We start from the raw sequence: 26002 nt of genomic DNA, 5'->3' as shown, positions 1-26002 counted from the left end.
TTTTACTCTTGACATGGTCAGGCTTTGGTGCTAAAGTGATTCAGAAATATTGCAAAGGTATGCGTGCACGTACTTTTTTTGTGAGAACAGTTGCTTAACGAATAATGCAAAATAACATTTCTGAAACTGAATGACCAGCTACTCTGTTCTGATTGATGTTTGTGAAGAGGAAAATGTTAACCAAGATACTGTGAGCACTTCTTTTATTCATTCGTGGGATGTGGGTGTCGCTGGCTAAATGAGCATTTAATGCAGATTTCGAATTGCCCTTGAGAAATAGATGGTGAGCTACCTTCTTGAACTGCTGCAGTACATGTGGTGCAGGTACTTGCATGGTGCTGTTAGGGAGGGAGTTCCAAGATTTTGACCCAAAGGCTGTGAAGGAACAGCAATATATTTCCAAGTCAGAAAGTTGAGTGGCTTGGAGGTGTGGCGTTCCCATGTATCTGCTGCCCTTGTCCTTCTAAATGGTGACAGTCGTGGGTTTGGAAAATGTTACCTAAGGAGCCTTGGTGAGTTCCTGCAGTGCATGGACCCGCTCTTGTAGCCACAGTATTTATATGGCTGGTCCAGTTCAGTTTCTGGTCAATGGTAATTGTAGGCTGTTGATAGAGGGGGATTCATTGATGGTAATGCCATTGAATGTCAAGGGGCTATGGTTAAGATTCGCTCTCGTTGGGGATGGTGATTGCCTGACACTTGTGTCGTGCACATTTTACTTGCCATTTGTCAACCCAAGTCTGGGCATTCCCCAGGTCTTACTGCATTTGGATAAGGAGTGCTTCAGTATCTGAGGAGTCGAGGATGGTGCTCAACATTGTGCAATCATCAGCGAACATCCCCACTCCTGACTTTATGATGGAAGAAAAATCATTGATGAAGCAGCAGAAGATGGTTGGGTCTTGGATACTCAATTGTTGCTCACAATAATGCTTTGGGGATGTTAAGCCAAGGCACTGTTTGTGTTCCATTAAATGAATCCTCTGACATTGCAGTATTGTCTTCAAGTATAAATCTAGATATATGCAAAGTTATGGGACAAGGCTTGAATCTACAGCCTTCTTATTTGGGAGATTACTACAACTCAGCCATTGTATACAGAGTTTTTCTTTGCACCCAAGCGGCTCAAGAAAAAATATGATTGAAACTCTGGTCCCCAGTATGGTGATTACTAAATTTAGTTTCTCCTGCTATACACTCTTGTTGTCTTTTGGTTATTTGATGTTAGTAATAATCACACTTCAATCTTGAAAAAATTAGAACTCTATATTTAATATAGATAGTGGTGTTGGTGTTGCGGATAGTGAGGAACATTGTCAGAGGCTACAGAAGGATATAGATTGGCTGGAAATTTGGGCAAAGAAATGGCAGATGGAGTTCAATCCAGATAAATGTGAAGTGATGCATTTTGGTAGAACTAACGTAGGGGGGAGCTATACGATAAATGGCAGAACCATAAAGGGTGTAGATACGCAGAGGGACCTGGGTGTGCAAGTCCACAGATCCTTGAAGGTGACATCACAGGTAGAGAAGGTAGTGAATAAGGCATATGGCATGCTTGCCTTTATAGGACGGGGCATAGAGTATAAAAGTTGGGGTCTGATGTTGCAGTTGTATAGAACGTTGGTTCGGCCGCATTTGGAATACTGCGCCCAGTTCTGGTCGCCACACTACCAGAAGGACGTGGAGGCTTTAGAGAGAGTGCAGAGGAGGTTTACCAGGATGTTGCCTGATATGGAAGGGCTTAGTTATGAGGAGAGATTGGGTAAACTGGGGTTGTTCTCACTGGAAAGACGGAGGATGAGGAGTGACCTAATAGAGGTGTATAAAATTATGAAAGGCATAGATAGGGTGAACGGTGGGAAGCTTTTCCCCAGGTCGGTGGTGACGTTCACGAGGGGTCATGGGTTCAAGGTGAGGGGGGGAGGTTTAACACGGATATCAGAAGGACGTTTTTTACACAGAGGGTGGTGGGGGCCTGGAATGCGCTGTCGGGCAAGGTGGTGGAGGTGGACACACTGGGAACGTTTAAGACTTATCTAGATAGCCACATGAACGGAGTGGGAATGGAGGGATACAAAAGAATGGTCTAGTTTGGACCAGAGAACGGCGCGGGCTTGGAGAGCCGAAGGACCTGTTCCTGTGCTGTTTTGTTCTTTGTTCTATATGCCATGCTGCCTTGTACAAAATAAAGTCTGGTTTGGGCTGGTTCTGTTGCACATCATCACACACTAGTGCAGCTTTGAAATGTGACCCCCTGGAAGACTTACCCATACTAATTAGTTCCTTGTTAATTAGTGTCTAATTGCTTACAGATAATACAACAAGATAGAAATTTTAATGTGACCTATTAAAAAAGAGAATGTCTTTTTATATCCTAACAACACCCCAAAGTGGTCAATGGCAATGAATTAATTTTGATGAATAACTACTACTAGTTTGTGGGTAAACAGGCAGCTTATTTACATACTGCAAGGTCCCAGTTACAGCAATAATGAAATATGGCACTTCTGATAGCACAATACTTCCTTATTATTAACTGAAGCATCGGCTCAGATAATGTATTCAAATGCAAAATGATTAAAAATTCATTGAGTTTTTACATTTTTGTTCCAATTTTATGACATATATGCAAACTATATATAGTCTGTGCAGAGAGATCTACCTGTGTCTCTAACAATGTTATTGTATTCTTGCAAGCATATACTAATGTAGTTAGTTATGCATCCTGTCAGTCAGTGATTTGTCAAAGCTACCCATTTTACCACGGTGTGTGCCCAATACCTTCTGCATGATTTTGTTTGATTGAGTGATGTGAATATAATGTCTCAAGTATCACATAAAACGCACAGTAAAATTCTGCTTAAAACTTACTTTGTCTTAGGACCATAGAAAACTTGGTGGTGAGATTACTCTTCCTTAATTGATGCAAATATTTCAACTTGACAGCATTGGCCTTGGTTATTGGTTCTGTATAAATTAGCTATCGGGTCAACAGAATGCTGTAATATTATTTAGCTAAATAGCACAAATTCGTATAATTAGACTTTGGACAGTACAGAGCAAAATTATAAATACTAGTTAAAGGGACAGCATGGATGCAAAAGGGAGAGAAAGCAAAGAGTAGTGGTGAATGGTTGTTTTTCAGATCAGAGGGTGGTATACACAGGTACTCTCCAGGGGTTGGCATTTGGACTGCTGTCTTTTTCATAATCTATTCAATAACTGGACTTGGGTATACAGGGTATAATTTTGAAGTTTGCGGATAATAAGAAAACTTGGAAAGCTAGTAAACAATGAGGTGAATAATAACAGACCTCAGGCAGATGTAAACTGGTCAAATTGTTATTCTTTCATGGGATGTGGGTATCACTGGCTGGGCCACCCTTTGTTGCCCATCCCTAATTGCTCTTGAACCGAATAGCTTGCTCGGTCATTTCTGAGTGCATTTAAGAATCAACCACATTGGTGTGGATCTGGAGTCACGTGTAGGCCAGACCAGGTAAAAATGGCAAATTTCCTTCCCTAAAGGACCACTTGGTGAACCAGATGAGTTTTACAACAATCGACAATGGTTTCATGGTCATCATTAGACTTTTAATTCAGGGTTTTTATTGAATTCAAATTTCAACATCAGCTGTGGTGGGATTCAAACCTGGGTCCCCAGGGCATTACCCAGGGTCTCTGGATTGCTAGTCCAGTGGCAATGCCACTATGCCATCGCCACACCATTATTGAGCAGACACATAGCAGATATAGCTTAATGCATGGAAGTGTGAAGATACATGTTGGTAGGAAGAATGAAGAGATGCAAAATTAACTAAATAGGACAATATTAAAAGGTATGCAGAATCTGAGAGAGATCTACAGTATGTGCATAAATCTTTGAAGGGGCAGAACAAGTTAGAAAGCTATTAAAAAGACATGGAATTCTGGTTTTATTAATAAAGTATGAAATCAAAGTTCTGAAGTTTCAGAAAACACTAGAAAAGCCTCCTCTATAGTTCAGTTGTGTCCACTTCTGACCACCACACTTTAAGACTGATGTTAAGGACTTAGTGAAAATGCTGAGGAGATCTACCAGAATGGTATCAAGGACTTCAGCCAGGTGGAGAGACTGAAGAAGCTAGGTGGTGGTCTCCTTGGAGCAAGGAAGGTTAAGAGGAGTTGATGGAGGCGTTCAAAATCATGAAGGTTCTTGGTAGAATAAATAAAGAGAAATTGTTTCCATTGGCAGAAAAGATGGTAACCAGGGGGTACAGATTTCTGGTAAGTAAACAAATCAGGGAACACATGAGTCAGGATTTTTTTTAAATGATAGGTTTCTGTCATCCAGAATGCATTGCCTGAGGTGTGGTGCAAGCAGATTCAATTGTAAAATTCAAAAGAGCAGGGGATAAGGACTTGAGGAAAAAATTCTTAGAGGGTTATGGAGAAAGAACATGGCAGTGGGATCCATTCTACCATCTCATTGGCATGAGTGTGATGGAACAAGTGGTCTTCTCCTGTGCTGTATCGTTCTCTGATTTTATGGAAAGGACAAAGCCATCCATTGAGGAAACAAAACTTAGAGCCCTGTGTTTTTGTCAACCATCAGGTGTTGAAAAATAACCAAAATATTTTCAGATTGTCTTTTTAATTGTTTTGTAAATTTATAGGGTAACAACCTAGAATAAAAATGTGAAAAGGCTACTTTAAAAATTAACGATTTTGATACACAGTAGTCAAGGGCAAAGGTCGAGTAAATATCACATAATGATGCCCTTTGATTATTTTAATAGTAGATTTGAGTGTCTTAGCACAATAGAAGTAAAACGAAGTAAATTAAAATATATACGAAATGTAGGAACTGTTTTACAAATGCTGATATAATTAATGTGCAGTACTTTTCAGTGACCTTATCGTTCTAGATACAGTGAAATTTTATTTTGTGGAAAGAACTCTTTGGAGATTTGTCCTTTTTGGATTGTAAAATGTGTAAGATTTGCGCTATGAATAGTAGAACTGCGCAAATATATAATTAAAAGGCACACGTGTAGTGTGCATTAATTATGTAACACCTTATGAAGGTATCAAACCTGAAAGTGTGTCCAAGATGATGCACCTGATTATTATCCATGGAACAAAAATGAGTGGTTGGTTGATATGAGTGAGATATGATGTGGAGATGCCGGCGTTGGACTGGGGTAAACACAGTAAGAAGTTTAACAACACCAGGTTAAAGTCCAACAGGTTTATTTGGTAGCAAAAGCCACACAAGCTTTCGAGGCTCTGAGCCCCTTCTTCAGGTGAGTGGGAATTCTGTTCACAAACAGAACTTATAAGACACAGACTCAATTTACATGAATAATGGTTGGAATGCGAATACTTACAACTAATCCAGTCTTTAAGAAACAAAACAATGGGAGTGGAGAGAGCATCAAGACAGGCTAAAAAGATGTGTATTGTCTCCAGACAAGACAGCCAGTGAAACTCTGCAGGTCCACGCAACTGTGGGAGTTACAAATAGTGTGACATAAATTCTGATTCTAGGATCGCATGATAAAGACTCAGGAGGAAAAAAGCAGAAATATTTATGTGAAATAGTGTGACATAAACCCAATATCCCGGTTGAGGCCAAGGACGGCCTCAACCGGGATATTGGGTTTATGTCACACTATTTCACATAAATATTTCTGCTTTTTTCCTCCTGAGTCTTTATCATGCGATCCTAGAATCAGAATTTATGTCACACTATTTGTAACTCCCACAGTTGCGTGGACCTGCAGAGTTTCACTGGCTGTCTTGTCTGGAGACAATACACATCTTTTTAGCCTGTCTTGATGCTCTCTCCACTCCCATTGTTTTGTTTCTTAAAGACTGGATTAGTTGTAAGTATTCGCATTCCAACCATTATTCATGTAAATTGAGTCTGTGTCTTATAAGTTCTGTTTGTGAACAGAATTCCCACTCACCTGAAGAAGGGGCTCAGAGCCTCGAAAGCTTGTGTGGCTTTTGCTACCAAATAAACCTGTTGGACTTTAACCTGGTGTTGTTAAACTTCTTAATGAGTGAGATACACAATTGACTAAATGGAAGTGTATCACAAACAGCCTTTAAGGATATATGAAGAACGAGGCACCAGTAGAAAATTGATCAGACAAGTCACTCCCTTTTTCTCTCTCAAAGCTATCATTTGTAAACTGGAAAGTCAAATCGTTCAAATAAGCTGTCATTTTTAATTGTACAATAAACGGAAGTGTGCTGTTGTAAGTATCATCCATAATATTGGAAACACATAAACTAAATTCAAAATTAAATGGTTACTTTTGCTGAATTGTGTGTAAATTTCCGATCAGAACCTGAGTCCTGAGGCTCAATCTGGAGTGCTAACATTGTTTTGAATATTGTTTACCTGTTCTACATATTCCCTTCTGAGCTTACCCACCCTTCGGATTTGTCCTGCTCCAAGCCTTTCCCATCCTGAGTTGTTCTCCACTGTGCTGTTACTCTGTTTGGCTTCCACCACTTCGTTTGCCAACTGTAGTTCCAAGGCTGTGGCTGAACAATAGAGCACACAAATAAAATCAATTCCTGCTTGCTCACTCCCCTGCATGCTCAGGCTGGAGTGTTTTTACACCTGAATGTTTCTCAACCTTCCTGTTCGCTTCCCAGCACAGATTTTTGGGTTACTTGCTCACTTGCCCCATCAGCTTGGGAAAGGAAGGAGAAAACAAATATAGGAAATTAGGAAGGGTAACACATGGAGAAGAGAAAAAAAGAAGCCGCCCTCTTGAACTTGGACATACTGGCATGTTATCATTAGTTGGAATACAAGGGGTTGAGTTTGTTTGATTTGGGAGGCCTAAAGTCTTTGAGAATCTGATATTTTTTGATATTTTCTGGCAAGGATTGTTGTGGTGACCAAACGCAGGCTTGGAATAACAATTTATGTTGCTTCTGAGTTTTCAGAATTTTGTTTCAATAAAATTAGATGGACCCATTCCTGGCCCCTTCCTAGAGACAATTGCCTTCACTTTTTTGTGTTGTCTCACCTCTGGCATGTTCTGCATCTAAAACCATCCTTTGTCCTATTGAATCGTGTGTTTCTATTTCTCAGCAAAGCTGTGCTCTCAGTTGTTGCCTATTTTCCCAAAACAGGCCACTTTTAGGTCTAAGTCTGTATGTCCTTTTACTGATTCCAGCTCATTACCCTTTCAGTACTGCTAGATCCACAGGATTTTTTCACATCCCCATTTCCCCTTTCACGATTCACAGCATAGACCTTCCTTTCTAATGGTCTCTGCTTTCCCAATAGTCTATCCACAACACAATGCAATAACAAAGCACCTAATATACATTTATACTTCAGCTGCATTCTACTCGAGCCCCCTTGACTGCTCCAAGCCCCCTACATGTTTCATGCTGCCATTCCCCCTCCAGAGCCCTGAACAACTTGTCTGATTTCTAGCTGACACCTCTACCTCTCAGTCCCTTTAAACCCTTGTTTTGTTGAGGAGACTTTATTTTTTCTGATTAAAGTAGAATGTTGGTTTGACTCTAGCTATTCAAAATAATACAAATGATAATTTTAAAGAAGGTACACAAGTGGCAGAGGCAGATTTGCACTCTTGGGGGCCCTGCTCTCTGCCCCTTTGCCAGGGTCTCATTTGAGCCTGTCAGCAAAATCAGAGCTACCAAACTTGTGACTGCTCTCGCAGCCACCACTCAGTTCTCCACCCCGCACTCATTGGCCAGGGCTCCGCACTGCAGCACTTTGTTTCATTGCAAGTCTGCCTGTGCACAAAAGAAACATCGAAAGTAGGAGCAGGAGCAAGCTATTTGGCCTTCCAAGCTTGCTTCGCCATTCATTTTGATCATGGCCGATCATCAAATTCAATATCCTGATCCCATCTTCCCCCTATTTCCCTTGATCCCTTTAGCTCCAGGAGTTGTATGTACTACTTGAAATCACACAATGTTTTGGCCTTAACTACTTTCTGTGGTAGTGAATTCCACAGATTCATCACTCTCTTGGTGAAGAAATTTCTCCTCAGCTCAGTCCCAAAAGGTTTACCCCTTATCCTCAAACTATGATCCCTCGGAACTCCCCCACCATTGGGAACATTCCTTCTGAATCTACCCTGTATAATCCTTTAGATTATGTTTGTGTATGAAATGAGAAGGAGTGGTCCTGGAAAACATTGGGCGCAATTCTCCCAGCCCACTAGAGTCTCTCCCTTCCCACCTGTGGGGAGCTGGGTGGAGTGAAGGGGGGACCATGGAAGCCCCCTCCAGGAGGTCAGAGGTAAGGGGAGGTTCCCCCTGGCCATTGCCAGCTTGGCAGTGCTAGCCTGGCACCCTGGCACTACCCAAGGGACAAAGTGGCAATGCCCAAGGGGCACCTTGGCATTGCCCACCAAGCATCAGGAAGTGCCAAGGCGACTGAGCCAGAGGGAGCTGGGGCCTATTGGGGGCAGGGCCTCCGTGTTGGGGAGATCATTGGGGGTCCTGCTGCCACTCTGCACTTGGCAGTGACAGAGGGAGGGAGGCCAGTGATTGGGGCTGGCCATCGTGATGGGGGTCGGCCTGCCGGAGGTGTTGTGGCAGGGGAAGGGGGGGTTGGGGTTGGGGTTGTGGCATGGGCGGGGTCGCGGCTGGTCCAGACACGTCTTGGGGGCCAGGGATCGGTGGGGCAGCGATATGAGGTTGCTGTGCTGGCCAGCGACCGGGAGGCTGGTAGTACAGGGCTAATGTGCATGCGCTGATCTCGACGCTGACAGACCAGTGAATGTGCAGTGGCCCGCCCAGCGCCATGCTGCCAGCCTCTCCAGCGAGAATAGGCCCCGCTCTCTGTTTTTTTGCAAGATTCATGCTCGTGGGAGATTCATTTTGAAAGTCCTGCTTTAAAAAAAAACCCAGCAGAATTTACTCCAATTTTTACGCGAAATTGACACTTTGAATTTTTTTGGGAAAATCCCACCCATTGAGTCTGTTGATGTATCATCGTACCATGATGTATCATCATAATCTAAAGGTTGGATCTCATGGGATAAAGGGGGAGGTGGCTAGATGGGTGGAGAACTGGCTTGGTCACAGAAGACAGAGGGTGGTAGTGGAAGGGTCTTTTTCCGGCTGGAGGTCTGTGACTAGTGGTGTTCCGCAGGGCTCTGTATTGGGACCTCTGCTGTTTGTGATTTATGTAAATGATCTGGAAGAAGGTGTAACTGGGGTGATCAGTAAGTTTGCGGACGACACGAAATTGGCTGGACTTGCAGATAGTGAGGAGCATTGTCAGAGGCTACAGAAGGATATAGATAGGCTGGAAATTTGGGCAAAGAAATGGCAGATGGAGTTCAATCCTGATAAATGCGAAGTGATGCATTTTGGTAGAACTAATGTAGGGAGGAGCTATACGATAAATGGCAGAACCATAAAGGGTGTAGATACGCAGAGGGACCTGGGTGTGCAAGTCCACAGATCCTTGAAAGTGACGTCACAGGTGGAGAAGGTGGTGAAGAAGGCATATGGCATGCTTGCCTTTATAGGACGGGGCATAGAGTATAAAAGTTGGGGTCTGATGTTGCAGTTGTATAGACGTTGGTTCAGCCGCATTTGGAATACTGCGTCCAGTTCTGGTCGCCACACTACCAGAAGGACATGGAGGCTTTAGAGAGAGTGCAGAGGAGGTTTACCAGGATGTTGCCTGGTATGGAAGGGCTTAGTTATGAGGAGAGATTGGGTAAACTGGGGTTGTTCTCCCTGGAAAGATGGAGGATGAGGGGAGACTTAATAGAGGTGTATAAAATTATGAAAGGCATAGATAGAGTGAACGGTGGGAAACTTTTCCCCAGGTCGGTGGTGATGTTCACGAGGGGTCATAGGTTCAAGGTGAGGGGGGGGAGGTTTAACACGGATATCAGAAGGACATATTTTATACAGAGGGTGGTGGGGGCCTGGAATGCGCTGCCAGGCAAGGTGGTGGAGGCGGACACACTGGGAACGTTTAAGACTTATCTAGATAGCCACATGAATGGAGTGGGAATGGAGGGATACAAAAGAATGGTCTAGTTTGGCCCAGGGAGCGGCATGGGCTTGGAGGGCTGAAGGGCCTGTTCCTGTGCTGTATTGTTCTTTGTACCAGTTAATCAATACAAAATTTACATTGGGCAGAGCCATAAGAATTAGTTTGTGAATTCTGAAGGTTCACTTGAAATTGCTGACTCACATTATCCGATGCAAATGGAAACATAGGGAGGAAGTGGGTATACAAAAATTATTCCTGAAAGCCCTGTAGAGGCTCTATGTGAATTGAATTTGTCAATTTCAACTCCGTTTCCTTCTGGCTCCACTCAGATTTTTCTTCTGTTTGTCTTTGGGTCATGAAAATATTTTCTTTGTATTGCTTTGGATTATGTAATTGAAATGTTTACTCACAAAGAATTAAGATCCGATAATCTCAGTATCTTCTATGGCTGCTTTAATTACCATATTAGATGATATGAGGTCTTGCACAAAGGCCGAGAGATTAAATCATTAAATTGAGTAATAATAATAGTGAACAATCAGATGAACTGATTAAACTTTGATTAAATGTGCAATGTACATGTCAATGAAGAGAAATAGGTGTGTTTAAATTGCAGGCAGGTTTTGGAGCGCCTGCAGTTGCGCATGTTGTAGTGCGATGGGAAGTGTTGGCCTGCCCTGTGGATTTAAATTTGTTGGCTTAGTCTTTCATTTTCTTAATTAGTCTTAAAACCCGAGTATTTTTTATCCACCTTTCTACCTCCTTCCCAATTTCTCTCTATCTTCTTGAGCAGCTCTCACTTCTATTGCTCTTCCCACCAGGATGCATTGGGGCTGATATATCAGAGCACAGCACCATCACACACCTTCTTGCAGCTCCTGCTGCCAGGTTCATCAAAGATCCAAATGCGACAGTTTAAGAAGACTATTCTCCTTTGCATATATTAACTATTTTTAGGTTGCAGCAATTGATTTGGCAGAACCATTAAGATCAGCACTGTGGAGGCTGCCAGTTGAATCATTGAAGGTGAACATGTACTGCCTTTAGAATTCACCTGAAGAGGTGGGAGGAACGTTGTGATAATTCACTCAACCGTACCATTCTGTGACTGTATTGGGCAGCTGTAAAAATGTCTGTGATGGTGGATACACGAGTGTGCCATCTCAGCTTGCCAAGAATTGTTTCTGGCTGCTTCTTCAGAGTGAAGTGATTGTACTGTTTTATGCAATTTTCATTATTTGCAAAATAAAAGCAACTTACCTATGCTAATCAAATCCTAAGATTTTTCCATTTTTACCCACAACTGCCCTATGAATTTCAGGTCTAGTCCCAATGAATCAGGTTACTTTCAAACACTAATCAGCCAGATCGAATGTTCTGTAAGGTTGCAATATATTTACTGTGATCAGTAAAAATGCAGAGTGCAACAAAAAGAAGGGAAGGGCACTGAGGTACACAGTTGAATTTAAACATTAATACTTTGAATACAGTATCTCTCTCCACCCCTCCCAGGCCTCCGACATTGTCTGTTGCTTGATATGCCAGTTGATCCATGCAATTATTTTGTACATTTAATGCCTTGCTTATTAGTGTGGAATGTTTGTAATAGCTTCTGATGAAAAAATTAAGCGTTGTACGCAATTTATAAATTGGAATGAAAAAAATCACTGACTGCTCTCAGCTTGGGTTTACTGAAATCTTGCTGGCACCATTTAGTGCTGAATATCATGAAAGCTAAATGTAGAGAGCCTCACCTTGCCCATTTAAAAAAAAACATAGCACAGGACTAGAAGTACAGGTGGGAGGTGCCAAGCAAGAAGATTAGAGTTGCAGGTAAATGACACACTGCTGCAGGCTGGTGCAAGATCCTATCTTAATATTATTTAAAGTCAAGACTGCTGATCCTCAGTAAGTTATTTCTTTGACTTGGCTTGCATTCACTGGATCTGCTCATTAGAAATTCTGCATTACTGCATCAGAGGCCCTGTACAAAATGTTTAGAATATGCCCTCCCCTTCTTCCTTTAGATAAAGCTATTTTTAGATTCCCATTGGGAATAGAAGATGCTGAACGAAGACAAAAATATCTTGTTTTGTACAGTCATCTTTGTTCATACATATACATACAGTGGAGCCCCGATTTTATGCACCCCGATTTAGCGCAAAATCGGATATTACGTGATTGCGCAATGGACCCTTTTTCTTTACTATTTCCAGTTTCGTGAATTAGCGCGACCCCGATAACATTCGCGATCACATTTTATGGACCCCAACCATCGCGTTAAAACGGGGCTCCACTGTACTACACACACCATGATCTATTCAGCCATCGCCTCAATCAGGTGGCACGGTGGCACAATGGTTAGCACTGCTTCCTCAGTGCCAGGGACCCTGGTTTCATTTCAGCTTTGGGTGACTCTCTGTGGGGAGTTCGCATGTTCTCCCTGTGTCTGTGTGGGTTTCCTTCGGGTACTCCGGTTTCCTCCCACATCCAAAGATGCACAGGTTAGGTGGATTGGCCATACTAAATTCACTGTTAGTGTCCATTAGCCATGGTAAATGCTTGAGGTTATGGGGATAGGGCGGAGTGGAGGGCCTGGGTGGGATGCTCTTTCGGAGGGTCAGTGCAGACTCAATGGGCTGGATGTCCTCTTTCTGCATTGCAGGGATTCTATGGTTCAATCCCAGCTCAATCTTTCCCTCAGACATTATGACTCTGGTGTTTAGCTTCAAGTCAAAAGAAACCAGTATCAGCCTGGGACTGCATAGGTCATGGAAGTGGAAGACCAAGTGTAAAACTGCCCACCTGACATCCTGAATTACACATTCAATTAAAATAGACTTAACTACTGTAGTATGTAGATGACTTATTTTGGAGATAACCTTGCAAAGTCAGTACTTCCTTTTGTGTGGTGCTCAATTATGTTGTTGTTATATATTCAACATAGTACATTGTGACCGAATTATTTTGAAATTTATTTCTAGGGCCCCTCATTAATTTCACTAATTGAAGAAGATCTGGAATCTTTAGTCATAAGGAATGAGCAATATAGTATTGCTGGTAACTTGTTTGCTATGATGTCAATATCTGCCATGTACTCCACCTGAACACAGCAGGTGAAGTGTAGTTTGATCTCAACGTCAATCTGCAAGGTATGGTTTTTATTGGCACTTTATATTTCTCTATTTGCAGTTGCAAGATGTATTGGTGAGAATTTGAATGTCATGTGCATATTGTTTCAAAAGGCAAAAAGGAAGACCCATAAGCAAATTTAAAAGCTGAAAGTTAGTAAAAATTAGTCACTGAAATGGTTTGCCTATTTGTGTTTTAGTCTATAATTTGGTAACAGTAATCTGAAATGGGAATGTACACTGAAATATTGCAAATTCATAGTGGACAACACTTCAAAGTGTGTTTAATACATACGAGGCATTTTTAAAAAGCAGTATTTTCAAGTAAAAATAATCCTGAATTCTCAACACAAATATCAAACCATAGTACAAATAAACATTATTTAGCCATATGTTAATAGAAAAATAATTGACAGTGAACAGTAAGCACAGTTCTCTGTTAATTCATTCTGATTGATCTGTATTTAATTTTTCCGTGATGAAATGTTCTATTTGAACTACTAAGTATCAAGATTGCTGTACTATTAGCAGTAAAATATGTAAACTGTTCTTGAAAGTAACTTGGACCTTAAAACCTGATTTTTGTTTTGTTTTCTTAAATGCCTTGAACACCTATCAACCAAGCGATTTTCAGTTGGACATGATTCCCTGTTAATGGGCATTCAGAAAGACATCCTTTATTTTACCTCACTACATCTGTTTTTGACAAGGTGGTTGCTTTCAGTGAAACATAAATGAAATTAATGGATTCTGGAAATATGAAGCAAAAGCAGAAAATTTGGGAAAGGATCAGCAAGTTAGGTGCAGCATCTAGTTTAAAGTTCATTTATTAGTGTCAGAATGAAGTTACTGTGAAAATCCTCTAGTTGCCACAGTCAAGTGCTGGTTCGGGTACATTGAGGGAAAATTTAGCATGGCCAATGCACCTAACCAGCATGTCTTTCGGACTGTGGGAGGAAACTGGAGCACCCGCAGGAAACCCACACAGACATGGGGAGAATGTGCAGACTCCGCACAGACAGTGACCCAAGCCAGGAATCAAACTTGAGTCCCTGGCGCTGTGAGGCAGCAATGCTAACCACCGTGCCACCATGTCAAAAAGCTAAGTTAGCACCTGGAATTTCCTGCAAAAGTGATATAGGTGACGAATGGCTTAAATTAGAGCAGAAAATATATTAAGATAAACATAATGATGCTACTGACTCAAAGTCGGTGCCCGAAGTCTGTGCTTTTACTCCGCTTTTCTCATTATGGTGCATGGCTCTATCTGAAAACTTAGTCACATAGAAGAATGGAAATTACACAAGGAAGTTTTACAATTTTGAGCATGCCATGTCAGCGACTGAAAGTGTGAAACAGATGATTTTTTTGCTGTTAAACTAGACTGGTACTCTGTCTTAAGAGAAAATTATATTGTGTGGTTGAATACAATTGTTGGCCCTGGGGTAAGGAGTGAGAGAGAGAGATATTGAACAGAAGTTCAGAACAGTGACAGTTTTTAATGACTGCTGCTTGTCTTTTTCATCACATCCTTTTCCTAGAATCTGTATTGTATGAGAATCAATTTGAATCTAATTATATTCCTCCGAATGCACTCTATAACTTGGATTCTGCAATAATAAACTATTTAGTTGTACATTATTTTGATTGCACGTAACTTTGTATAGCGTATAACATTTAAAAATCAACACATTCGTGATCCACGTTTGAGTCATTTGTTACTTTTGTCTGAAACGTTTTGATCTAGGGAGGTTTGTGTCAAATATTGTGAGGTTTTTCATTTCTCATTCTAATTCTCTAACAAAACTTTATCTTAAATTTTGAAGACTTATTCTTGTTCTTTCCTCAGACATATCAAAACATGGGAAATTCAGAGAGTCAGAACGATAGTGAACGAGCATTTTCTGGAGATGAGCGTGCAGGCCTGGCACGCAAGCACATGTCTCGATCACTTCGTATTCCAACTAAAACCTCACGAAGAGCCAGGCCTGCCTCTGCAGTCAGGATTACGCACAGAAATTCTGAAACCAGCACTAAATCTAGCAGCACACCCAGCATTCCACAATCACTGGCCAGGGACAGTCTGGACATCGGTAATCCCGGAGACCTTAATCATGTTTTGACTGAAGACTTTACTCACCCCTCTTGGGTTGGTAGAATGGGTAAAAATGTAAGGCCTGTGTCTTATCATACAGGCTCTTCACTTTCCAATGCCAGGAGGAGGAGTGCTGTACAACCACAGCGTTCTAGGGATGAACTTGACATTTGTTTGGACAAGCATATTGTCCAAGGTTTAGAGAATTTTGATGAAATCAGATTGGACTCTGCTTGCCAGGCAAATCTTGGAGATCTGCATCTAGTTACTGGAAATGGAACAACTGTTTTAGAAAGCACAAATATCAGGAAAAAACGTTCCAAATCTGCTGACATGTGGCGACAAGATAGTATGGAATTCTCCTTGTCCGATCTAAGTCAAGATCGGTTAACGAGCACAGAAGATCTGTTGGATAATAATGATGACAAGGACTATGCAGAAAGTAGGTTAATAAATAGTAACTCCATGGACTTGGAACAACTGAGTGGAAGCCAGCGAGCTAACTCTCTAAATGAACTATGTGGTCAGAAACTAACTGGTGCAAGCATGAACAAGACACGGAGAAATAGATTTATGACTTACTATCGGAATTTAAGGGCCCATTCGCATGGCACAATGCTGCCAGAAAATACACCTGCTGTGACATGGTCTGCTGGAGGAGATGCGAGTATATCTTCATATGCTGCCTCTACGCTTCCCTGCAGGAGGTCCCATTGCCTTTCTGAGGGAGCCTCTAAAGGCCGGTTAAGCCACATTAATGATGAGAGCAGAACTACACATGTCAGAAGATCCAAAACAACACAGGTAATGCATAGGATAAAAGGTAATGTTAGCTTGCTTTTATTCAGTGGTTAAATAGTACAATAAGTAGTAAAGGTTAATTGCAGACATTTGTAGGATAATGGTTTGATGTCAAATAGTCAACAGTATTCTGAAAATGAGGGTTTGCCATTCGATTTTTGTCTTATTTATCTGTGGCCAGAAAGACCTTCAAATAGATTTTAAAGTGCTGAAGTTAATTAACATTTACCAGTATGATTTTGGCTGCAGGAACAACCTTATGTGCATTCTTGCAAACTGCAAATCCTTACCTCTGGCTAGTCAATTATATAACTCTGCTGTCGGACAGCCTGAAATGAATTTATAGAATACCTGTGATCTAGAATGATATTTGGTACTTGGACTGCTGTTATGCACATATAGTTTAAAGCTGATTTCATGTCAAGATAATCTAATCACAACTTTCCAGTATACAACTGGCACTTGAAAATAAATGGACAATCAGAAGCTATGTATGCTCCGCTTCTGAGCTGTGAATGTTGTGTTTCCTCGCTGTGACAGCATCTAATTGCTATGCGTTAAAAACCCCACAACTTACAATTGTTACGAAACAATAGTTCAGGAAAATTGATTTCTGCAACCCACATGCACCTTAATCATTCATCACCCCAGTTGAGGAACCCTTGTCACCTAACTTCCTGGATTCGGCAATATATTACCCTTTCTTCCTCCTTTTGTGGTAGGAATTTCCAGATATCAGTTCTGCAATTGCAGTGTCCCATTACCTTACTGTCATAGTTTAATTATGCAGAATTTCCAACCTCTGACCTACACCTATAGCCACAGTATTTATATGGCTGGGCTAGTTCAGTTTCTCTTTCTGATGCTGAATAGCTCATGTTAAAATAGTTAACATTCAGGAAAGACATATGTTTATGTAACCCAGATGTGCATAGTCAATGGGAGATAGAGTCATAGAGGTTCACAGCATGGAAACAGGCCCTTCGGCCCAACTTGTCCATGCCGCCCTTTTTTTTTAAAACTCCAAAGCTAATCCCAATTGCCCGCATTTGGCTCATATCCCTCTATACCCATGTAACTGTCTAAATGCTTTTTAAAAGATAACCTTGTACCCGCCTCTACTACTACCTCTGGCAGCTTGTTCCAGACACTCACCACCCTCTGTGTGAAAAAATTGCCCCTGTGGACACTTTTGTATCTCTCCCCTCTCACCTTAAACCTATGCCCTCTAGTTTTAGACACCCTACCTTTGGGAAAAGATATTGACTATCTAGCTGATCTATGCCCCTCATTATTTTATAGACCTCTGTAAGATCACCCCTAAGCCTCCTACGCTTCAGAGAAAAACGTCCCAGTCTATCCAGCCTCTCCTTATAACTCAATCCATCAAGTCCCGGTAGCATCCTAGTAAATCTTTTCTGCACACTTTCTAGTTTAATAATATCCTTTCTATAATAGGGTGACCAGAATTGCACACAGTATTCCAAGTGTGACCTTACCAGTGTCTTGTACAACTTCAACAAGACATCTCAACTCCTGTATTCAATGTTCTGACCGATGAAACCAAGCATGCCGAATGCCTTCTTCACCACTCTGTCCACCTGTGACTCCACTTTCAAGGAGCTATGAACATGTACCCCTAGATCTCTTTGTTCTGTAACTCTCCCCAACGCCCTACCATTAACTGAGTAAATCCTGCCCTGGTTCAATCTACCAAAATGCATCACCTCACATTTGTGTAAATTAAACTCCATCTGCCTTTCGTCAGCCCACTGGCCCAATTGATCAAGATCCATTGCAATTGGAGATAACTTTCTTCAATGTCCACTATGCCACCAGTCTTGGTGTCATCTGCAAACTTACTAACCATGCCTCCTATATTCTCATCCAAATCATAAATATAAGTGACAAATAACAGTGGGCCCAGCCCTGATCCCTGAGGCACACCGTTGGTCACAGGCCTCCAGTTTGAAAAACAACTCTCTATAACTACCCTCTGGCTTCTGTCAAGAAGCCAATTTTGTATCCATTTAGATACCTCACCCTGGATCCCGTGAGATTTAACTTTATGCAACAACCTACCATGCGGTACCTTGTCAACGGCCTTGCTGAAGTCCATGTAGATAACATCAACTGCACTGGCCTCATCTATCTTCTTGGTTACCCCTTCAAAAAACTCAATCAAATTTGTGAGACATGATTTTCCACTCACAAAGCCATGCTGACTGTCCCTAATCAGTCCTTGCATCTCTAAATGCCTGTAGATCCTGTCTCTCAAAATATCTTCCAACAATTTACCCACCACAGATGTGAGGCTCACTGGCCTGTAGTTCCCAGGCTTTTCCCTGTAGCCCTTTTTAAACAAAGGCACAACATTTGACACTCTCCAATCTTCAGGCATCTCACCCGTGACTATCGATGATTCAAATATCTCGGCTAGGGGACCCACAATTTCCTCCCTAGCCTCCCACAACGTCATAGAACACTACAGCGCAGTACAGGCCCTTCGGCCCTCGATGTTGCGCCGACCAGTGGTTGCAATCTAAAGCCCCTCTAATCTACACTATTCCAATATCATCCATATGTTTATCCAATAACCACTTGAACGCTCTCAACGTTGACGAGTCCACCACTGCTGCAGGCAGGGCATTCCACGCCCTTACTACTCTCTGAGTAAAGAACCTACCTCTAACATCTGTCCTATATCTCTCACCCCTCAATTTAAAGCTATGTCCCCTCGTGCTAGCTAACACCATCCAAGGAAAAAGGCTCTCACTATCCACCCTATCTAATCCTCTGATCATCTTGTATGCCTCTATGAAGTCACCTCTTAACCTTCTTCTCTCTAACGAAAACAACCTCAAGCCCCTCAGCCTTTCCTCATACGATTTTCCCACCATACCAGGCAACATCCTGGTAAATCTCCTCTGCACCCTTTCCAACACTTCCACATATTTCCTATAATACGGCGACCAGAACTGTACGCAATACTCCAAATGAGGCCGCACCAGAGTTTTGTACAGTTGCAGCATGACCTCCTGGCTCCGAAACTCAATCCCTCTACCAATAAAAGCTAACACACCGTACGCCTTCTTAACAACCCTATCAACCTGGATGCCAACTTTCAGGGATCTATGCACATGGACACCCAGATCCCTCTGTTCATCCACACTACCAAGTATCTTACCATTAGCCCAGTACTCTGTATTCCTGTTACTCCTTCCAAAGTGAATCACCTCACACTTTTCCGCATTAAACTCCATTTGCCACCTCTCAGCCCAGCTCTGCAGCTTATCTATGTCCCTCTGTAACCTGCCACTTCCCTCCGCACTGTCTACAACTCCACCGAACTTAGTGTCATCCGCAAATTTACTAATCCATCCTTCCACGCCCTCATCCAGGTCATTAATAAAAATGACAAACAGCAGTGGTCCCAAAACAGATCCTTGCGGTACACCACTAGTAACTGGGATATACTTCATCAGGTCCCAGGGATTTATCTACCTTGATGCGCTTTAAGACTTCCAGCACCTCCTTCTCTGTAATATGTACACCAGAGTTCATCTAGAGCAGGCTTGTTAAACCTTTTGCTTGCGGGAGACGGGGGGATGCATATTTCTATTTTCTTCTCACTTAAGTGGCAATGAGTAATTTTTAGAAAGATGAGGCTTGGCACACCATTAAACTGAATTTTAAAATTGTCGTATTAGGAAAAGAAACACCTGCTGAGCAAAAATAAAATAATATCAAAGCAATAAGTAGCTGATAAGGTTAAAAAATTTAAATTTAAGAGAAATTAATAAAAATAACCAGAGTGTGAGGGGGTCAGAGTGTGTGTGCCGGTTTGGTGCTCACTAACCCGTCCACGCCCACTGTGCATTGGTGCGAGTGTGTGTTGGTGTGTGGTGGTGAGAGTGAATGAGGAGCCTGAGACTGGGAAGCAGACATGCATACGCGTCATGTGTGCGCACACGTGCAGCACATGCACGCACACACATTGGCCATACTAAATTGCCCCTTTGTGTCAGCGGGACCAGCAAGGGTAAATACATCAGATCACGGGGATAGGGGTGGGTGGAATTGTGGTAGGTGCAAACTGAATGGGCTGAATGGCGCCCTTCTGCACTGTAGGGATTCTATGATCCTATGAGCCCCTATTAGAAGTGCACCTAGCTGAATATAAGGTGAGAATAGTATCAGGTTCAGTTGTGGTGGCTCCTGTAGTCAAACAGTCAAATGTCACTCATTGACTTTGAATATTAATGAAGCACTTAGACAAAAGAAAGTGTCTGCCATCCATGGATTACTGGCAGGAGTCATCATCCTAGGAAAGGAAATGGGAGGAAGAAAAACACCAAGCAAAATGTCCCAAATGTTGGTAATTTATTCAGGGAGAGTGTGAGAAGGAATGTACTTGGGATGGAGACAAAGGATTGAAAAATACTCCTTTTGAATATTTTTGATTGTGAAGATTTTTGACTGTGTGTATATAAGTTGAGTGCTGGTGTGGAATAGTGACATCTTGAACTGAGAATGGTTCAGGTTAATTGTAGCAGCAGCAATCTCTTGCTGGTGTTTTTGTTAGGTATGTGATTTTTCTTTTAGATTGTTGATTATATTTCAGGATAAGTGGATGATGCCTGGAAGTGTTTGAAACAATGTTTAAGAAGGAAGGAAGAGTGGGTCCAAGACTAGTATTTTAAACATCATGAAGAGCAATTACGAGGGCATGAAAACAGAGCTATCCAAAGTGATAGTTCAATAGAATCATAGAAACCCTACAGTGCAGAAGGAGGCCATTCGGCCCATCGAGTCTGCACCGACCACAATCCCACCCAGGCCCTACCCCCACATATTCACTCACTAATCCCTCTAACCTACGCATCTCAGGACTCTAAGGGGCGATTTTTAACCTGGCCACTCAACCTAACCCACACATCTTTGGACGGTGGGAGGAAACCGGAGCACCCGGAGGAAACCCACGCAGACACGAGGAGAATGTGCAAACTCCACACAGACAGTGAACCGAGCCGGGAATCGAACCCGAGACCCTGGAGCTGTGAAGCAGCAGTGCTAACCACTGTGCTACCGTGCCGCCCCTGTGCTACTGTGCCGCCCAATAGAGATGCAGCGACAGACATTTAAAAAGATATTTCAGAATACACAAAATAGCTATAGTCCAATAATAAAGAGTAATTCTAAGGGAGGGGCCCCACCACCTGTGGTTAAGTACAACTTAAAGAAAAAGCTTATAATTGCGCAAAGATGGGTGGCAGGTCTGAAGATTGGACAGAATATAAAGAACAGCAGATAATGACAGAAAGCTGAATAAGGAGGAAAAAAATTAGAGTATGAGAGGAAGCTAGCTAGAAATATAACGATGGATAGTAAGAATTTTTACAGATTACTTACATAAAAAAGAGTTAACAAAGTGAGTGTCGGTCATATAGAAAGAAATCATAGAAACCCTACAGTACAGAAAGAGGCCATTCGGCCCATCGAGTCTGCACCGACCACAATCCCACCCAGGCCCTATCCCCATATTCCTACAGATTTACCCACTAATCCCTCTAACCTACGCATCTCAGGACACCAAGGGCAATTTTTTTTTAGCATAGCCAATCAACCTAACCCGCACATCTTTGGACTGTGAGAGGAAACCGGAGCACCCGGAGGAAACCCACGCAGACACGAGGAGAATGTGCAAACTCCGCGCAGACAGTGACCCAAGCCAAGAATCGAACCCATGTCCCTGGAGCTGTGAAGCAGCAGTACTGACCACTGTGCTACCGTGCCGCCCCTATAAAAATTGAGTGTGAGGAATTAATAATGGAAAATAAGGAGATTGCAGGTGAATTGAACATGTATTTTGCATGTGCCTTCATTATAGGGGATGTGAGTAGCATCCCTGAAGTAGCTGTTAATCAGGAAGGGAAGGGAGGGAGGAACTCAGGAAGATTACAATCACCACGGAAGTGGTATTTAGCAAATTAGTGGAGCTGTTGGCTAACAAATTCCCAGGTCCTGATTAACTTAATTCTAGGATCTTAAAATAAGTGACTAGTGAGATAGTTGATGCATTGGTTTTAATTTTCCAAAATTTCTGAGATTCAAGGAAGGTTCCATTACATTAGAAAGTAGCAAATGTAACTCCTTTATTCCAAAAGAGAGAGATATAGAAAGCAGGAAACTGCAGTCCAGTTAGCTTAACATCTGTTGTTGGAAAAATGTTAGAAGTTATTATTAAATATGTTATAGTAGGACAGTTAGAAAAACTGAAGGTCATCAGGAAGAGCCCACATAGTTGGATGCAGGGGGATCTGGGTGTCCTAGTACATGGAGTCATAGAGGTTTACAGCATGGAAACAGGCCCTCCGGCCCAACTTGTCCATGCCACCCTTTTTTTTTTGAAAACCTCTAAGCTAATCCCAATTGCCCGCATTTGGCCCATGTCTCTCTATATCCATCATACCCATGTAACTATCTGAATGTTTTTTAAAAGACAAAATTGTACCTACCTCTACCACTACCTCTGGCAGTTTATTACAGACGTTCACCATCCTCTGTGTGAAAAAATTGCCCCTCTGGACACTTTTATATCTCTCCCCTCTCACCTTAAACCTATGCCCTCTAGTTTTAGACTCCCCTACCTTTGGGAAAAGATATTGACTATCTTCTGATCTGTGCCCCTCGTTATTTTATAGACCTCTATAAGATCACCCTTCAGCCTCCTACGCTCCAGAGAAAAAAAGTCCCAGTCTATCCAGCCTCTCCTTATAACTCAATCCATCAAGTCCCGGTAGCATCCTAGTAAATTTTTCCTGCACTCTTTCCAGTTGAATAGTATCCTTTCTATAATAGGGTGACCAGAATTGTAAGTGTGGCCTTATCAATGTCTTGTACAACTTCAACAAGACATTCCAGCCCCTGTATTCAATGTTCTGACCGATGAAACCAAGCATGCCGAATGCCTTCTTCACCACTCTGTCCACCTGTAACTCCACTTTCAAGGAGCTATGAACATGTACCCCTAGATCTCTTTGTTCTGTAACTCTCCCCAACGCCCTACCATTAACTGAGTAAGTCCTGCCCTGGTTCAATCTACCAAAATGTATCACCTCGCATTTGTGTAAATTAAACTCCATCTGCCTTTCGTCAGCCCACTGGCCCAATTGGTCAAGATCCAGTTGCAATTGGAGATAACTTTCTTCACTGTCCACTATACCACCAATCTTGGTGTCATCTGCAAACTTACTAACCATGCCTCCTATATTCTCATCCAAATCATTAATATAAATGACAAATAACAGTGGACTCAGCACTGATCCCTGAGGCACACCACTGGTCACAGGCCTCCAGTTTGAAAAACAATTCTCTCCAACCACCCTCTGGCTTCTGTCAAGGAGCCAATTTTGTATCCATTTAGATACCTCACCCTGGATCCCGTGAGATTTAACCTTATGCAACAACCTACCATGCAGTACCTTGTCAAAGGCCTTGCTAAAGTCCATGTAGACAACATCAACTGCACTGCCCTCATCTACCTTCTTGGTTACCCCTTCAAAACACTCAATCAAATTTGTGAGACATGATTTTCCACTCTCAAAGCCATGCTGACTGTCCCTAATCAGTATTTGCGTCTCTAAATGCCTGTAGATCCTGTCTCTCAAAATACCTTCCAACAATTTACCCACCACAGATGTGAGGCTCACTGGCCTGTAGTTCCCAGGCTTTTCCCTGCAGCCCTTTTTAAACAAAGGCACAACATTTGCCGCTCTCCAATCTTCAGGCACCTCACCCGTGACTATCGATTCAAATATCTCGGCTAGGGGACCCGCAATTTCCTCCCTAGCCTCCCACAATGTCCTGGGATACACTTCCTCAGGTCCTGGGGATTTATCTACCTTGATGCGCTTTAAGACTTCCAGCACCACCTACTCTGTAATGAATCACAAAAGGCTAGAATGCAGGTACAGGAAATACCTGAAAATTAATAGCATGTTATAGTTTATTCGGAGGGGAATTGAAACAAAAGTAGGGAGATTATGCCTTAATTGTACAGTGAAACTATAGCTGGATTACTCTGTACAGTATTGGTCATCTTATTTAAGGAAGGAAGTGAATGTGTTGGAAGCAGGTTTACTAGACCAGTAGCAGAAATGGGCAGGTTGTCTTATGTGAAAAGGTTGGACAGGCTGGGCTTGTATCCATTTCGGACCATTTCCTCCATCTTGACCCCCTTTTTAAACTTTTTTTGCCACAATATGGACCTGAGGTGACAATCAGATCAGCCATTATCTTATTGAATGGAAGAACAGTGTGATGTGCTGAGTGGCCTACTCCTACTCTTACTTTAGAGTTTATATGTTGAGCAGGTTCGTATTTGAAGGAGAGATGTCTCCAGATATTACTGATACATCTCTAGAAGATGTAGATGACCTGACTATTTTGTTTCCCTGGCTCATAACCTGGGAAGATGAATGGGAACAATTAAAGTAAATAACTAAAATAGTTGAGATGGGATAGGTTTTGTAAATAGTATTCAAATTAATGTACTCCAGAAAGAATCAAAATATTGTCATGATAGGCTTGAGAATAGACTCTGCTGAAATAATTTTCAAACAATGTAAAGGAGTGAAGGAGTAAATAAATATCATTGAACTTGTAATTGCCACAAGTCGTACATGGATTATTATTTTGTTTAGTATCTTTAACAATTGGAAAATCATCTGACCAACTGTAGTTGCAAATTAATATGTGTGTTTCTATGTAGGATGTTACTACAGGAGATGGAAGTGAATGTGCAGATAGTGGTATTGATGGTGCGACGACTGATAATGATCATCTATCCCGTTATTCCAATATTACCAGTTCAACATGCCATCCGCCCACTTTTAATCGTGGGTTAATTTGTAGTGAGCTTGGCGCAGCAGGAGATGCACTTCGGCAAGGGGTGTATGAAAATTTTAGATGCACATTGGAGTCAAATCTTATCAACACAGAAAATCCAGAAGAAGCAGAGTCAGCTTTGAGCGATGAACAAAGCAGTGGCACCCTCAGCTCCCCAGGGCAGTCAGATAGCCAATCTACAGACCAAGGGACTGTTCGAAAAGCAGGCTCACTTGCTGTGAAGAACTTTTTAGTCCACAAGAAAAATAAAAAAGTGGAATTGGCCACACGAAGAAAATGGAAATATTATTGGGTATCATTAAAAGGTACATTTTAATCTCTATTTTGTTTCAGAAAACTCATTGTCTGAACCCTTAACTATGAAATGGATTAAAATGCTGCTTGCTATTCGTGCTATTTATGGTTGGAAATATTTTGGTGTCAGCTTTGTGAAATAAATGTTTGCTGTCCACCAGTTTTGCTTCATTCTAATATACAGCATTCTTTAAAAAGAAATCAACTTAAATTATACTGTATTCTGGGTTGTATTATCCTCAGCCTTGCACCTATTTTTGGATGTAATATAGATGGAAAACAGTAGGAAACGTAATGGAGAAAAAAAGTTTAGCAGAAAATGTCTGCTTATCTCGAATGGTTTTACAATTATCCCCCATCCTCATTCTTGGACCCCTATAGCTCCTGGCTAAAATCTGCCCTCACCCTGCAAATGGCAAAAAACGTGTACAACGTCCACCATAACTTAAACAGAAAATGCTGAAGAAACTCAGCGGGCCTGACAGCATCTGTGGAGAGAGAATGGAGCCAACGTTTTGAGTCAGGATGTTCCTTCGTCAGAGCTGTTTCAGATTTCAGCATCTGCAGTATTTTGCTTTTATCCAACGTAACTTTCCTCTTCCATAAAAAAGTGCCTCTAGAAAAGTGCTATTGCAGGTTGCTAGAGATGTTGGCAATCTGGAAGTGATGGCCAGTGGTCACTATAAAGTTTTCTTTTGCTGAATGAAATAATTACTATGAAAGCCTATGGCATGATACTGTCTGAAGTTCAATTTCGAGAACAGT

The 26002-nt window shown here is 41.9% G+C and overlaps 1 protein-coding gene across 1 annotated transcript in view; it reads left to right on the top strand.

Annotated features, from left to right (window-relative positions):
• The window catches only part of LOC144506410 (rho guanine nucleotide exchange factor TIAM1-like), a 306108-nt gene that overhangs the window by 108877 nt on the left and 171229 nt on the right, over positions 1 to 26002 (top strand). Inside the window, exons 3-5 of the mRNA XM_078232483.1 lie at positions 12991 to 13158; positions 14987 to 16036; positions 24807 to 25248. Of these exons, the coding sequence (XP_078088609.1) occupies positions 14999 to 16036; positions 24807 to 25248 (1480 nt within the window). The 5' untranslated portion in view covers positions 12991 to 13158; positions 14987 to 14998. The remainder of the gene's footprint in view (positions 1 to 12990; positions 13159 to 14986; positions 16037 to 24806; positions 25249 to 26002) is intronic.

The sequence above is a fragment of the Mustelus asterias genome, chromosome 17, assembly GCF_964213995.1.
Source record: "Mustelus asterias chromosome 17, sMusAst1.hap1.1, whole genome shotgun sequence".
NCBI lineage: Eukaryota > Metazoa > Chordata > Chondrichthyes > Carcharhiniformes > Triakidae > Mustelus > Mustelus asterias.
Note: the sequence above shows the minus strand (reverse complement) of the source record. Positions and strands in the feature narration are given on the sequence as shown.